Here is a 15820-nt window from a genome sequence, read left to right as displayed (position 1 = left end):
GCTTCTTCACCAGAGCCCCTGATGGTGGGGATGGACTTGCGGCAAGCTTGGACAAGGTCACGGCCCCCAGGTACACCCAGCTGAGGATGAGGAGACCGCTCGCGGGAGCAGAGTACAATGGGAGGAGACAACCGGAAATCCGATAGACTAGCCGAGGTCAGGATGGGCGGAAAACAAGCACAGTCAGAGAACGAAGCCATGGTCGGTACACAAGTAGTCAATGCAGGATACAGGCAATAGCAACACACAGGAGCTCTGACAACTAGGAAGGTGCTCAGGGAAAGTGGCCTAGACTGAGCATGTGTTATATAGACAGGCAAACAAGGAGGCGGGCCAGGAAGTGATGGAAGGGAAGGAAATAATCCCCAGAAGATAGCAGATGTTGCCCATAGGTGAGCACAGACAAGCACACATGGGAAAAGGATCAGGAGCAAGAAGGTAAGAACACAAACAAGAAACTGCAGGCTAACTTGTGACATTGTCCTTTGGAAAGTTTGGAGACCCCTGCCCTAGAAACAAACTTTTCAACACAGAGGAGCCCTTTCCAGTCTCAGGGAAATCTTGCTACAAATTCCTATATTACAACTTCTAGTGTGGTGATGAGTAGGAAGAATGCTCCTTACATAGAAGGTCATTGGGAAGAAATACCCCCTTACAGATAGCTGGTTTCAGTGGGAACTTATCTTGCTCATTGGAACCCCCAGCAATCTCTGGAGGAGCCCTAAGGTTCCATAGAACCCTAGTTGGGAAATCTTGCTGTAAAAGTTGAAAATCACTGTAGTTGGCACTGCTACTCCAAGGATCTCCACTAGCTTCCAAGGTACCCTGCGGCTTTGTGAAAATAGGAGGTCGGCTGGTGGGCATTTACTGAATGAATGCAAAGTGTTATTTGATTGGGCGAGGCTAGGAGGTGGAACAGTGAAGAAAAATTTCATCTTATAACCGTCCCTTATTCCACACAAAATGAAAAGTTTTGACTTTAGTTCCACTTAGAAGTTTAAATATGTGGATAGGTTTGTTGGACATCCTATTTCAAAACCATGGCCGTTAATATGGAGTTCCCCCTCCTCCTCACATATGGAGTTGCCCCTTATGGCCATTAATATGGAGATGCCCTTCAAGAATTTGGAGTACGTCTGTGGGACATTGTGCTCATTTGTTAGGTCAGGTAACAAAGTTGGACGAGAAGACATGGCTCACACATTGGGCCTCACATTGGACACACAAAAAAAAAAAATCTTGGCTCACAATCGCCGTTCTGTGTCACGTACCTGGTGATGGAGGCCATTGGAGAGAGGGCTTCCCTTGCGGCTAAGTTCCGGACTCCCCTGACAGTGGGACAGCGGGAGTCAGGCCCAAAGTTGCACAGGTTGTCAGTAGGAGTGCTGGTTGGTGGTCCACTCAGAAGCACAGCTGGTGCACGGAGATAGGTCTGCAGACAGGAGGTGCCTGTGCGTGGTATGCAAGCCCTTCCGGGATTTAGATGTTTACTGGGTAGTCGGTTCAAGCCAAGGTCAGGTACCAGGTGGGAATCAGAGCGGTCGTAGTCAGATGGGATAGCCAAGGTCATTCACAGAGGAGAGAGAGAGAGTATCCGTAAGCCAAGCCGAGGTCAGATCAGGGTTAAATCAGAGTAGGCAGGTCCAGGAGCAAGCCGAGTCAGTAACAGGAAATCACAGGTCAGAATCACAGGAAACAGGAACAGAGATCATCCAGCAACCAGAGGAAGTGATGACCCTCCTTATAAAGGCCGTCTGGCACCAGACTGAGGCTGATGTGTACTTCTGTGGCCATGTGGAGTACTGGCAGAAATGCCAGATCTTCCAGAACTCCTGCCGTGGACAGGACCCTGACATTCTGATTTATCCCGAAGTGTTTAGTAGGGTTGAGGTCAGGACTCTTAAGTTCAACCAAACTATGTCTTTATGGAGCTGGCTCAGTCATGGTGGAACAGAAAAGAGTCTTCACTCAACTGTTACCACAAGGTTGGAAGAGCCCAATTATCTACAATGTCTTTGTATGATGGAGTATTGTCAGGATCCTTCACTGGAGGCACCCAAGCTCAATCCTTTGGAGGGGAGTGGGGGGGGATCACATACTTTTGACAATATACTGTATTACATTTGAGCCCCACCATCACACTGGGGAGAGATTTCCATTGTTGCACTCTAAGCTGCTGAGCGAAGCTCCGGTTGACACGGACATGTAAAATTCTTTACGAATGATTATGGAAGTAAAACAGTTATTGTTTGCAGTGTCAGGAAAGTGGAAATTAAATGTAATTACATGTTTGTTCGATGTTAAGCTGTTTTTTTTTTTCTTTTGTCAAGGTTATTTTTAATTGGTAGAATCATTATTCCAAGACCGCCAGTGCTTGTCTGGGCAGAAAATCAACGTACTCATTCAATTTTCTGGTGCTTTTGGAATAATCTGATATTTCTCTAGCAACTTTTCCCTATTTGCCTTAAACCTCATTACACTTCAAAGAAAGTTTTTTGACGCGCGCAGGCGCCGGGAGATGAAACTACCATTTTCACAGTTCATAAAACCCGCATGGTGCTTTCTCCATTACAGTGGTCACTATCTTCCTAATAAAACCCGTTTTTTTTTAAATGGTTATTGGATCTCGGCTGGGATTATTCTGTGTACCTAGGTTCACTCCGCTTGGATGGGGTAATTAACCGCTTTCATTTCCCTTGTTCCGCCAGGCTGCCAGAGGTGCGCATTTCAGACAACGGACCCTACGAGTGCCACGTTGGGATCTACGACCGGGCCACCAGGGAGAAAGTGGTCCTGGCTTCGGACAATGTGTTCCTCAATGTCATGTGTGAGTAGCGATCATAATACTTTTCATTATACGTTATATCCAGCAAAGCTGCCGCCATTTTTTTTTCCATTTGGAAACAAAATGTCTAATTTTTTACATTTGCGTGAAATATTTTCAGTTTTTCAAAAATTGTCTTTTGAAGTTCATTTGCAAGCTGGTTCCAGTTCTTACAGGGAGATGATGTGAACTGTGAGCTGATCAGAATTGTGAGATTCTACTTCCAGAATTGGGATGTCTGTGGGGACAGGAAAAAAAAACCTGACGTTTATTAAATTTTTGTTTTGGGATGACATTCACTCTTAGATTGTCAGAGGAAGAATGAGAGAGTGGACAATTATCTCAAGGAGAAAGAAATTCTAATAGTTTCTTGTTTTATTGGTTGATACAAACCATGTCTTCCAGAAAAGGGGTTGAAATGCCCCCACCCCCCTGGATTATGTAGACAAAGATCTGAACTGGAGTTTATAGCATCACATTTAAAAGTTTGAGTTCGAAATTAAGTTCCAAATGCTAAATGAGTAAATGGGCCTGAGACCTGGTTGGTGGGTAGGCAGCTTCCACACACAAAGGGGTCAAAGTGGCCCCCCTGGGTTAGGTGGACAAAAGTTTACCCAAAATAAAGTTCCAAATGCTAATTTAGTACAATATCTAATTTGTTTTGGGGATTGACACTTGGTGGGTAGGCAGCTTCCACTTGCCAAGGGGTCAATCCCCACCCCACCCTGGGTTGTATAGACGAAGATCTGAACTGGAGATTGAAACATCGCACCCAAAATTTTGAGTCCAAAACGAAGATTATTGATTGATATAAACCGTGTCTTCCAGAAACCGTGCGATCCCTCAAAGTTTATGTAAAGCCAAATGCCAATCGAGTAAAATAGCCAATAGTTAAAGGGTCAAAGTGGACTTCTTGGGTTAGGTGGACAAAATTTTACCCAAAATAAAGTTCCAAATGCTAATTTAGTACAATAGCTAATTTGTTTTGGGGATTGACACTTGGTTGGTTGGTAGGCCGCTTCCACTTGTCAAGGGGTCAAACCCCACCCCACCCCGGGTTGTATAGACGAAGATCTGAACTGGAGATTAAAACATCACACCCAAAATTTTGAGTCCAAAACAAAGATTATTGATTGATATAAACCGTGTCTTCCAGAAACCGTGCGATCCCTCAAAGTGTATCTAAAGCCAAATGCCAATCGAGTAAAATAGCCAATAGTCAAAGTTGACTCCCTGGGTTAGGTAGATGAAATTCCACCCAAAATGAAGTTCCAAATGCTAATTTAGTACAATAGCTAATTTGTTTTGGGGATTGACACTTGGTTGGTGGGTAGGCAGCTTCCACTTGCGATCCCTCAAAGTTTATCTAAAGCCAAATGCCAATCGAGTACAATAGCCAATAGTCAAAGGGTCAAAGTTGACTCCCTGGGTTAGGTAGATGAAATTCTACCCAAAATGAAGTTCCAAATGCTAATTTAGTACAATAGCTAATTTGTTTTGGGGATTGACACTTGGTTGGTGGGTAGGCAGCTTCCACTTGCGATCCCTCAAAGTTTATCTAAAGCCAAATGCCAATCGAGTACAATAGCCAATAGTTAAAGGGTCAAAGTGGACTTCTTGGGTTAGGTAGACAAAATTTTACCCAAAATAAAGTTCCAAATGGTAATTTAGTACAATATCTAATTTGTTTTGGGGATTGACACTTGATTGGTGGGTAGGCCACTTCCACTTGCCAAGGGGTCAAACCCCACCCCACCCCACCCCACCCCGGGTTGTATAGACAAAGATCTGAACTGGAGATTGAAACATCACACCCAAAATTTTGAGTCCAAAACGAAGATTATTGATTGCTATAAACCGTTTCTTCCAGAAACCGTGCGATCCCTCAAAGTTTATCTAAAGCCAAATGCCAATCGAGTACAATAGCCAATAGTCAAAGGGTCAAAGTGGACTTCTTGGGTTAGGTAGACGAAATTCTACCCAAAATGAAGTTCCAAATGCTAATTCAGTACAATACTCCTTAGGCCTAGAATTCACCCGAATGCCCCAAGCTATGCTTAGACCAGACACATCTCTTGCATACATCTGTGTGTATGTGGCTGTCCTAACATTGCAAATCCTTTCTGTTGCCCTTCTCACTCCACTGGGCACTCACCTATAAGCCCCAGCATGCCCATTCATGCATTTTTTTGCTGGAACTTGTAGTGTTCCAAGAGCAGGAGATCTTCAGGCATACACGAGATGGCCGTGTCACTTGTCGCTTGCTGGATACCGGTGAAATGTTGAGGTCGGGGGTAGGTGTTACGGTTCTCGCAGCTCCGAGTTATGATGTTAGTAGCTTATAAAACATCAAAAGGAAAAAAATTTGTGCCGCGTCTGTACCATTATCCATAGCAGTCAGCGTGGTGCCAGCTTCTAGAGAGGAGCATGTGAAGGGGAAACGTGTCCTTTTCCTTCAAGGTTATGGAAATCACAGTCCACCCCCACAGGTAGCGGTGCCAAGGTGTCGGATCAGCTGCACCCAGTCTGGGGATGAGGAGCAGATGCTGGGATTATTTTTACACCTCGGCTTTGATGTTGCCTGGCAGGGACGGCTGAGGCTGCAGAGCTGACACATGGATGGGCCTGATAGCCAGAGGGGGAGGGAAAGAGAGAGAGAGAGAGAGGGGGGGTGGTAACATGGCGGAGAACATTGGAGTTTGGGGGGGGGGGGGGTCCGTAGGTGTCAGTGCTGGCCATGTAACCCTTTCACCGAGCAGAGGTAATTAATTCTAACATGCCGAGACGACATTTACCGGCATCAACATGTGTTGGTTTTAGCGAATATCCTCCCTGGGCTTTTTATTTTTTTTCTTTTCTACCATTAAAAGGTGGACAAAAAAAATAAAAATTGTCATTTTTGTCATTTTACAGAAAATTAATTTGTATCTATTGTTTTACTTAAAAAAAAAAAAAAAAAAATCTATCAAGGAAAATGTAATCTCTGTATTCTCTGTGACAGATGCAGCCTGACCCCCCTCAGCTGTCACTGTGCCTTGTGTGAGGCTTAATGACATCACCAGCAAGCTAGTTTGTTTGTAAACAGACCCATGTGATCATGATAGGCTGCCGTGTCCATCGCCTGATCGGAAATCAGTCAGCATGGTTCTTGATTGTTAGTATGAGACCAGAACTGTCGGGTGTCACTGTGCCTTTTTCTGTGGGACACTCAATGACATCACCAGCAAGCTGGTTTGTTTGTAAACAGACCCATGTGATCATGATAGGCTGCCATGGTCATCATACGACTGCAAACCGATAAGCATGGTTCTTGATTGTTCGTATTGGACCAGAGCTGTCACTGTGCCTTTCTCTGTGGGAGGCTCAACGATATCTCAGCCAACAGGTTTGTTTGTAAACAGACCCATGTGATCATGATAGGCTGCCATAGTCATCACATGATCAGAAACCAATCATCGTGGTTCTTGATTAATAGTATGAGACCAGAACTGTGAGCTGTCACTGTCTTTCTCTGTGCGTTCCAGATTTTAAACAACTTCGGAGTAAAGGTTTGCCGGCGGCAAAGTGGAGGGTGGGACCGCCGGAGCACGTTGTGCGCAGTGTTCTTTCTTCATTCCTACTCCTACTGACACCAATGATGGGGCGCTATTCCTCCCACTGACACCAATGATGGGGCACTATTCCTCCCACTGACACCAATGATGGAGCACTATTCCTCCCACTGATACCAATGATGGGGCACTATTCCTCCCACTGACACCAATGATGGGGCACTATTCCTCCCACTGACACCAGTGATGGGGCACTATTCCTCCCACTGACACCAGTGATGGGGCACTATTCCTCCCACTGACACCAATGATGGGGCACTATTCCTCCCACTGACACCAATGATGGGGCACTATTCCTCCCACTGACACCAATGATGGGGCACTATTCCTCCCACTGACACCAATGATGGGGCACTATTCCTCCCACTGACACCAGTGATGGGGCACTATTCCTCCCACTGACACCAATGATGGGGCACTATTCCTCCCACTGATACCAATGAAGGGGCACTATTCCTCCCACTGATACCAATGATGGGGCACTATTCCTCCCACTGACACCAATGATGGGGCACTATTCCTCCCACTGACACCAGTGATGGGGCACTATTCCTCCCACTGACACCAGTGATGGGGCACTATTCCTCCCACTGATACCAATGATGGGGCACTATTCCTCCCACTGACACCAATGATGGGGCACTATTCCTCCCACTGATACCAGTGATGGGGCACTATTCCTCCCACTGATACCAGTGATGGAGCACTATTCCTCCCACTGATACCAATGATGGGGCACTATTCCTCCCACTGATACCAGTGATGGGGCACTATTCCTCCCACTGACACCAATGATGGGGCACTATTCCTCCCACTGATACCAGTGATGGAGCACTATTCCTCCCACTGATACCAGTGATGGGGCACTATTCCTCCCACTGACACCAGTGATGGGGCACTATTCCACCCACTGGTACCAATGATGGAGCACTATTCCTCCCACTGACACCAATGATGGGACACTATTCCTCCCACTGATACCAATGATGGGGCACTATTCCTCCCACTGACACCAATGATGGGGCACTATTCCTTCCACTGACACCAGTGAAGGGGCGCTATTCCTCCCACTGATACCAATGATGGGGCGCTATTCCTCCCACTGATACCAATGATGGGGCGCTATCCCTCCCACTGACACCAATGATGGGGCGCTATCCCTCCCACTGACACCAATGATGGGGCACTATTCCTCCCACTGGTACCAATGATGGAGCACTATTCCTCCCACTGACACCAATGATGGGACACTATTCCTCCCACTGATACCAATGATGGGGCACTATTCCTCCCACTGACACCAATGATGGGGCACTATTCCTTCCACTGACACCAGTGAAGGGGCACTATTCCTCCCACTGATACCAGTGATGGGGCACTATTCCTCCCACTGACACCAATGATGGGGCGCTATTCCTCCCACTGACACCAATGATGGGGCGCTATCCCTCCCACTGACACCAATGATGGGGCGCTATCCCTCCCACTGACACCAATGATGGGGCGCTATCCCTCCCACTGACACCAATGATGGGGCGCTATTCCTCCCACTGACACCAATGATGGGGCGCTATTCCTCCCACTGACACCAATGATGGGGCGCTATTCCTCCCACTGACACCAATGATGGGGCGCTATTCCTCCCACTGACACCAATGATGGGGCACTATTCCTCCCACTGACACCAATGATGGGGCACTATTCTCCCCCCACTGACACCAATGATGGGGCACTATTCCTCCCACTGACACCAATGATGGGGCACTATTCCTCCCACTGATACCAATGATGGGGCACTATTCCTCCCACTGATACCAATGATGGGGCACTATTCCTCCCACTGATACCAGTGAAGGGGCACTATTCCTCCCACTGACACCAATGATGGGGCACTATTCCTCCCACTGATACCAGTGAAGGGGCACTATTCCTCCCACTGACACCAATGATGGGGCGCTATTCCTTCCACTGACACCAATGATGGGGCGCTATTCCTCCCACTGACACCAATGATGGGGCGCTATCCCTCCCACTGACACCAATGATGGGGCGCTATCCCTCCCACTGACACCAATGATGGGGCGCTATTCCTCCCACTGACACCAATGATGGGGCGCTATTCCTCCCACTGACACCAATGATGGGGCGCTATTCCTCCCACTGACACCAATGATGGGGCACTATTCCTCCCACTGACACCAATGATGGGGCACTATTCCTCCCACTGACACCAATGATGGGGCACTATTCTCCCCCCACTGACACCAATGATGGGGCACTATTCCTCCCACTGACACCAATGATGGGGCACTATTCCTCCCACTGATACCAATGATGGGGCACTATTCTCCCCCCACTGACACCAATGATGGGGCACTATTCCTCCCACTGACACCAATGATGGGGCACTATTCCTCCCACTGACACCAATGATGGGGCACTATTCCTCCCACTGATACCAATGATGGGGCACTATTCCTCCCACTGACACCAATGATGGGGCACTATTCCTTCCACTGACACCAGTGAAGGGGCACTATTCCTCCCACTGACACCAATGATGGGCACTATTCCTCCCACTGACACTAGTGATGGGGCACTACTCCTCCCACTGACACCAATGATGGGGCACTATTCCTCCCACTGACACCAATGAAGGGGCACTATTCCTCCCACATCTATTATGTGGTTGCTTTATACATTCCTCGATGAAATACAGGAAGCTATCGTGATAATAATGTCAGTTCAGGAAAGCAATGCATGAGTTCCTCCAGCGGCAGCTTTTCCACGCGTCTTCTGACTGCTGCTGATCGGCAGTTGATAACAGCGGCGCACAAAGAAACAAACGATGCTGTGTGATTAAAGTTCGGCTTCTTTGTTCCAGTTTGTGAAACATTGTTCAGGAATGTGACTACAACGGTGGGAAGTGCGGAGCAATCCATCATCCCCGACAGATCCTCACCATCATTTATTATTTTTCATTTTTCTCCGGTCGGGTTCTAGGCGAAGGATCTCTTCCTCTCCTCCAAGACTCCACATGGGGTTATAGAAGTCTAATAACATCTCCGTCATTCTGAGAGCCAACCATCGGGCAGATCAAGCAGGAAACTACTCTGGGGCCCCCCCCCCGGAACGGCTCCAAATACTAATATCTGATGACGGGGCCACGGTGTTGGCTCTCAGAAACCATCGGGAATGTCAGCTGTCGGGTGATGTCAGCTTTCACATTACCTGATCTGTTATCAGTCTGAGAGATGGAGAATGAGCCCGACCGTCATCAGAGGAAATGAGACGTGAAAATCATTTCACAGCCTGTCATGGAGGCTCTGGGGGGCCATATTTCTCCCGGAGCCTTCACAAGCTTCATTCTCTTACCGGCTCTATTGTGTTTTCATAGATGTTTCCTTTATTAAAGGTTCGACATAAAACCATAAAACACCTTCTAAAAAAAAACATTGACCTGCCAAGGGTTAAAAAACAAAACGGGTTGCTGCAATACTCACCGTATTGGTACTTGTATCGGGATCTTATACCGGGCTTCACGGGAAAGAGTTACCAGTGGACAGTGCAGTCTCACAGCACCCTTAGGTCCCTCAACGGCCTTCAGCCCCCAGAGTGTGCCTCAACCTCTCATAGTACCCCCAGGCTCCCAAAGAGGCCTTGGTTCCCACATTGCCCCTCAAGCTCTCAAAGTACCTTCAGGCTTCCGAGAGAGCCCTTGGTTCCCAACACTGCCCCTCAACCTCTCATAGTACCCCCAGGCTCCCAAAGAGCCCTCGGTCCCCACATTGCCCCTCAAGCTCTCAAAGTACCCCCAGGCTTCCAAAGAGCACTTGGTCCCCACATTGCCCCTCAATCTCTCATAGTGCCCTCAGGCTCCCAAAGAGTCCTCTGTTCCCACATTGCACCTTTAAGCTCTCATAGAATCCCCAGGCTTCCAAAAAGGCCTTGGTTCCCACTTTGCCCCTCAACCTTCCATAGTACCCCCGGGCTCCCAAGGACCCCTTGGTCCCCACATTGCCCCTCAACCTCTCATAGTACCCCAGACTCCCAAAGATCCCTTGGTCCCCACATTGCCCCTCAATCTCTCATAGTGCCCTCAGGCTCCCAAAGAGCCCTTGGGCCCTACATTGACCGTCAACCTCTCATAGTATCCCCAGGCTCCCAAAGAGCCCTTGGTTTCCAACACCCCCCCTCAACCTCTCATAGTACCCCCAGGCTCCCAAAGATCCCTTATTCCCCACATTGCCCCTCAATCTCTCATAGTGCCCTCAGGCTCCCAAAGAGCCCTTGGTCCCCACATTGCCCCTTTAAGCTCTCATAGAATCCCCAGGCTTCCAAAGAGGCCTTGGTTCCCACATTGCCCCTCAACCTTCCATAGTACCCCCGGGCTCCCAAGGACCCCTTGGTCCCCACATTGCCCCTCAACCTCTCATAGTACCTCAGGCTCCCAAAGAGCCCTTGGTCCCCACATTGCTCCTCAACCTCTCATAGTGCCCCTGGGCTCCCAAAGAGCCCTTGGTGCCCACATTGCCCCTCAACCTCTCATAGTACCCCCCGGCTCCCAAAGAGTCCTTGGTCCCCACATTGCCCCTCAACCTCTCATAGTGCCCTCGAGCTCCCAAAGAGCCCTTGGTCCCCACATTGCCCCTCAACCTCTCATAGTACCCCCAGGCTCCCAAAGAGCCCTTGGTCCCTACATTGTACCCACAGGTCCATTAAAACCCCTCAGTCCCTATAGTCCCCCTCAACCTCTCTCAGCTCCCTCTGGCCCCCTAATAGCTCTCAGTGCCCCACAACTTCCCACAGTACTCCCAGGTCTGCTAAGAACCCTCATTCCCCACAGTGCACCTCAACCCCTCGCAGTCCCCCCAGGCTTCCTAAGAGCCCTCTGTGCCACTCAACCTCCCACAGTACCCTCAGAGTGCTCCTGAACCCCCCATAGTACCCCCAGACCCCCTAACAGTCCTCAGTCACCACAGTGCTCCACCACCTCTCTCAGTACTCCCAGGTCCCCTAAAAGCCCTCAGTGCCCCTCAACCTCCCACGATACTCCCAGGTCTGGTAAGAACCCTCATTCCCCACAGTGCCCTTCAACCTCTCCCAGTCTCCCCTCCCCCAGTCCCCCGAAGAGCCCTCAGTGCCCCTCAACCTCCCACAGTACCCCCAGGTCAAATAGGTTCTATGGTCCAGATGGGCAGAAGTGGGCAGGGCTGATAACACTGCTTGGATTTCAGTCCAGGAGAGGCAGCATTGTCCGCTATATACCAGAAGTTAGGAGCTCCATGGATTTCTGACAGATCAACAAGTATTTGTAAATGGATAAAACGCTGGGAGTGGACCCGTTTCCTTTTTCCTTCGAATTGTACTTTAAGTTTTTCAGGATACTTTGTGAAGCAAATAGTTGACAGAGAAGAAAGTTCTTTACCGTTCGTGTTGTCCTCGGATTGATGTCTTGCTCAGGTCACGGTACATCTTGTATCCTCGTGTCTGCTCATTGTGTTGGCTGTGTCATTGTTGTGTGAAGGATACATCGTCCTTATCAGAGCTACCGGGGAACTCAATTACAGTTTTCTTTTCTTTTGAAAACTCTATAAGTTCATTAAGGAGTTTCATGTTCTGGAGGACAATAACATTGTAGAGTCGTAATGCTTCTTTGATGAAGAAAAAATAGAACAGAACCTTGGCAATTGTTTAGTACCAGGGGCTATAAAACTCTACATTTCATCTATTTAGCAGTTAAATCGACTTTAAGTCTCTTTTTTTCGCCTAAAAATATTTAGGAGTGATCCATTTTATAGCTGGACCCAGTAAAGTGGTCACCGAGTGCAGTGGTTCTCAACCATTGGGCCGTGGCCTACTGACAGACCATGGCCTTTTTTTTCCTTTGAGCCGCCAACTAACTGCAGATCCCCTAACCTCCCACAATGCCACCAAACCTCTCAGAATTCCCCAAAGCCTCTTAACAGCCCTCAGTCCCCAGAGTGCTCCTCAATCTCTCTCTGTACCCTCAGGCCTGCTAACAGCCCTCAGTCCACAGAGTGCTCCACAACCTTTCTCCGTACTCTTAGGCCTGCTAACAGCTCTCATTCCTCAGAGTGCTCCTCAACCTTTCTCCATACCCTCAGGTCTGCTAACAGCCCTCAGTCCTCAGAGTGCTCCTCAACCTCTCTCTGCACCCTCAGGGCTGCTAACAGACCTCAGTTCCCAGAGTACTCCTCAACCTCTCTCCGTACCCTCAGGTATGCTAACAGCCCTCAGTCCTCAGAGTGCTCCTCAACCTCTCTCTGCACCCTCAGGGCTGCTAACAGCCCTCAGTTCCCAGAGTACTCCTCAACCTCTCTCCGTACACTCAGGCCTGCTAACAGCCCTCAGTCCCCAGTGTGCTCCTCAACCTTTCTCTGTTTTCTTAGGCCTGCTAACAGCCCTCAGTCCTCAGAGTGCTCCTCAACCTCTCTCCATACCCTCAGGCCTGCTAACAGCCCTCAGTCCTCAGAGTGCTCCTCAACCTCTCTCCGCACCCTTAGGGCTGCTAACAGCCCTCAGTCCCCAGAGTGCTCCTCAACCTCTCTCCGTACCCTCAGGCCTGCTAACAGCCCTCAGTCCCCAGAGTGCTCCTCAACCTCTCTCTGTACCCTCAGGCCTGCTAACAGCCCTCAGTCCTCAGAGTGCTTCACAACCTCCCATATTACCCCAAGCCTCCTAACAGCCCATAGTGCTCTCCAGGCTTTCACAGTACCCTCAGAACCCCCCCAACAGCCCTCAGTCCCCACGATACTCCACAACCTCTCATAGTACCCATAGACCATCTAAAGCTAGGTTCACACCTATGCAGTTTGCGTTTGACCTGTTTCTGCATTGCATTTTGTGTTGCGTTTTTGATGCATTTTGCGTGTTTTTTCTTGTTGCTAGGAAGATTTAAAACGCAGCAGAAACTCATCAAAAAAGCACTACATGCTTTTCTGCAGCGTTTCCATTGAAGTGTACAGAATCAAAAACGCACATTTTTGCAGTAAAAAAGTCCCTGACCCTTACCAAAAAATGCACTGGGTGAAAACGCAAAGATGTGAACCTGTACCATAGGAAATCATGTTAAATGAACTGCTGCGAGATTCTGCAAAACGCTGCGGAAAACGCTTAGGTGTTACACACCTCAGTCCCCACAATTCCCTCAACCCCCAGACCCACTAAGAACCCTCAGTTCTCACAGCACCCCTCAACTTCTCAAAGTACCCCCAGGCCCACTAAGAGTCCTCGGTACCCACAGCACCCCTCAATCTCTCACAGTACCGCCAGACCCTCTAAGAGCCCTTGGTCCGCACAGCACCCATCAGCCTCTCACAGTACCCCCAGGCCCCTTAGGAGCCCTCAGTTCCTACAGTTCCCTTCAACCTATCTCACTACTGCTAGGCTCCCTAACAGCCCTCAGTGCTCACAGTGTCCCTCAGTCTCTCATAGTACCTCCATACCTGCTAAGAGCCCTCAGTCCCCACAGCTTCCCTCAACCTTTCATAGTACCAACAGGCCCCCTAAGAGCCCACAGTGCCCCTCAACCTCTAACAGTACCCCCAGGCACCCTAAGAGCCCTCAGTTCCCACAGTGCCTCTACCCTCTCATAGTACCCCCAGGCTCCCAAAGAGCCCTCATTCCCCACAGTGCCCCTCAACCTCTCACTGTATCCCCAGGCCCCCTAAGATCCCTCAGTTCCTACAGTGCCCCTCAACCTCTCACAGTATCTCCATGCCTGCTCCCCTCAACCTTTCATAGTACCAACAGGCCCCCTAATAGCCCTCAGTCCCCACAGTGCCCCTCAACCTCTCACAGTACCCCCAGGCCCCCTAAGAGCCCTCAGTCCCCACAGTGCCCATAACCTTTCATAGTTCCCCCAGGCTCCCAAAGAGCCCTTATTCCCCACAGTGCCACTCAACCTCTCACTGTATCCCCAGGCCCCCTAAGATCCCTCAGTTCCTACAGTGCCCCTCAACCTCTCACAGTATCTCCATGCCTGCTCCCCTCAACCTTTCATAGTACCAACAGGCCCCCTAAGAGCCCTCAGTCCCCACAGTGCCCCTCAACCTCCTCAGTCCCCACAGTGCCCATAACCTCTCATAGTTCCCCCAGGCTCCCAAAGAGCCCTTATTCCCCACAGTGCCACTCAACCTCTCACTGTACCCCCAAGACCCCTAAGATCCCTCAGTTCCTACAGTGCCCCTCAACCTCTCACAGTACCCCCCTCCCAAGCTTCCTAAAAGACATGCAGTGCCCCGTAGTCCACACTAGCTTACTGCTGAGCCTCCAGCCCCCATAGTGCCCCCCACAGTGTTCCAGTGTTCAAGTCACATACTGGGGGCGGGTCAATGGCGGTCTGGGCTTGGTTGAATTGGCCATTATCAACCTTGAAGCCCGGGGACACCTAGTGGCAGAAAAGCAGTACTGCGGTTGACAGTTCCGGATTGAAGGAGAGTATTGCAGTTTTTTTCTATTTTTATCTTTTAACTATTCTTTTTTTTTTTTATCCATCCTATAAAGGAATTCTTTGATTTTCTTTTTTTAAAAAGCAACATTTTTTTTTTCTTTTTGCACACAGTAGAGGGCTCGCTTGCCAAAAAGTTCTCTTTGGTGTACAGTGAGATATCCCTGAATATTCACCCTGCATCCCAGCACCACTCAGCGCTCATTAATGGCGGAGGACGCACCCGGCGTACTGCTGATTAGAGAATGCGGCGGCTCCTCTCCACAATTTCTGCGACTTTAGCTCAACGGGGGGCTCTTCCAGCCCCATGGAGGGTGGGAGGGGGTTAAGAGGCTTTAATGGCATTTTGTGCCGAGCAAAGATCATAAACGTGATGAACTCCTTGAAGATAAAAAAAAGGAGAAATGTTTTGAAGAAATGACAAGGTTGTTCAGGGAATAAATTGGCCAAAAAAACCTAAAGTGCACCTTGAGAGGCAGGCAGGGAAGGACGCAAAAACATACTCCTTCACTCCGCGCCGTCTTAACCTTTCGCCGAGTGTTGTTGGCCGCACCTGTGTCACTTGAGATCACTCTTCCCGTCCTCCTCCTCCTCCGACATTTCACTGCACAGGCGGCTCTGCTTCACAAGTACTTTCTAGTCCAACATGGACGTCTCCCATTGAAGTTGGCTCGTTGTTGGACGTCTCCCATTTGAAGTTGGCTCATTGTTGGATGTCTCCCATTGAAGTTGGCTCGTTGTTGGACGTCTCCCATTGAAGTTGGCTCGTTGTTGGACGTCTCCCATTGAAGTTGGCTTGTTGTTAGACGTCTCCCATTGAAGTTGGCTCGTTGTTAGACGTCTCCCATTGAAGTTGGCTCATTGTTGGACGTCTCCCTTTGAAGTTGGCTCGTTGTTGGATGTCTCCCATTG

The 15820-nt window shown here is 49.2% G+C and overlaps 1 protein-coding gene across 1 annotated transcript in view; it reads left to right on the top strand.

The window, feature by feature from the left end:
- The window catches only part of IGSF21 (immunoglobin superfamily member 21), a 467300-nt gene that overhangs the window by 173842 nt on the left and 277638 nt on the right, over nucleotides 1-15820 (top strand). The window contains exon 3 of the mRNA XM_089660114.1: nucleotides 2709-2827. Within this exon, the coding sequence (XP_089516240.1) occupies nucleotides 2709-2827 (119 nt within the window). The remainder of the gene's footprint in view (nucleotides 1-2708; nucleotides 2828-15820) is intronic.

Source organism: Staurois parvus, unplaced genomic scaffold, assembly GCF_062004578.1.
Source record: "Staurois parvus isolate SC_StPar_1 unplaced genomic scaffold, SC_StPar_1.0 ptg001206l, whole genome shotgun sequence".
Lineage (NCBI taxonomy): Eukaryota > Metazoa > Chordata > Amphibia > Anura > Ranidae > Staurois > Staurois parvus.
Note: the sequence above shows the minus strand (reverse complement) of the source record. Positions and strands in the feature narration are given on the sequence as shown.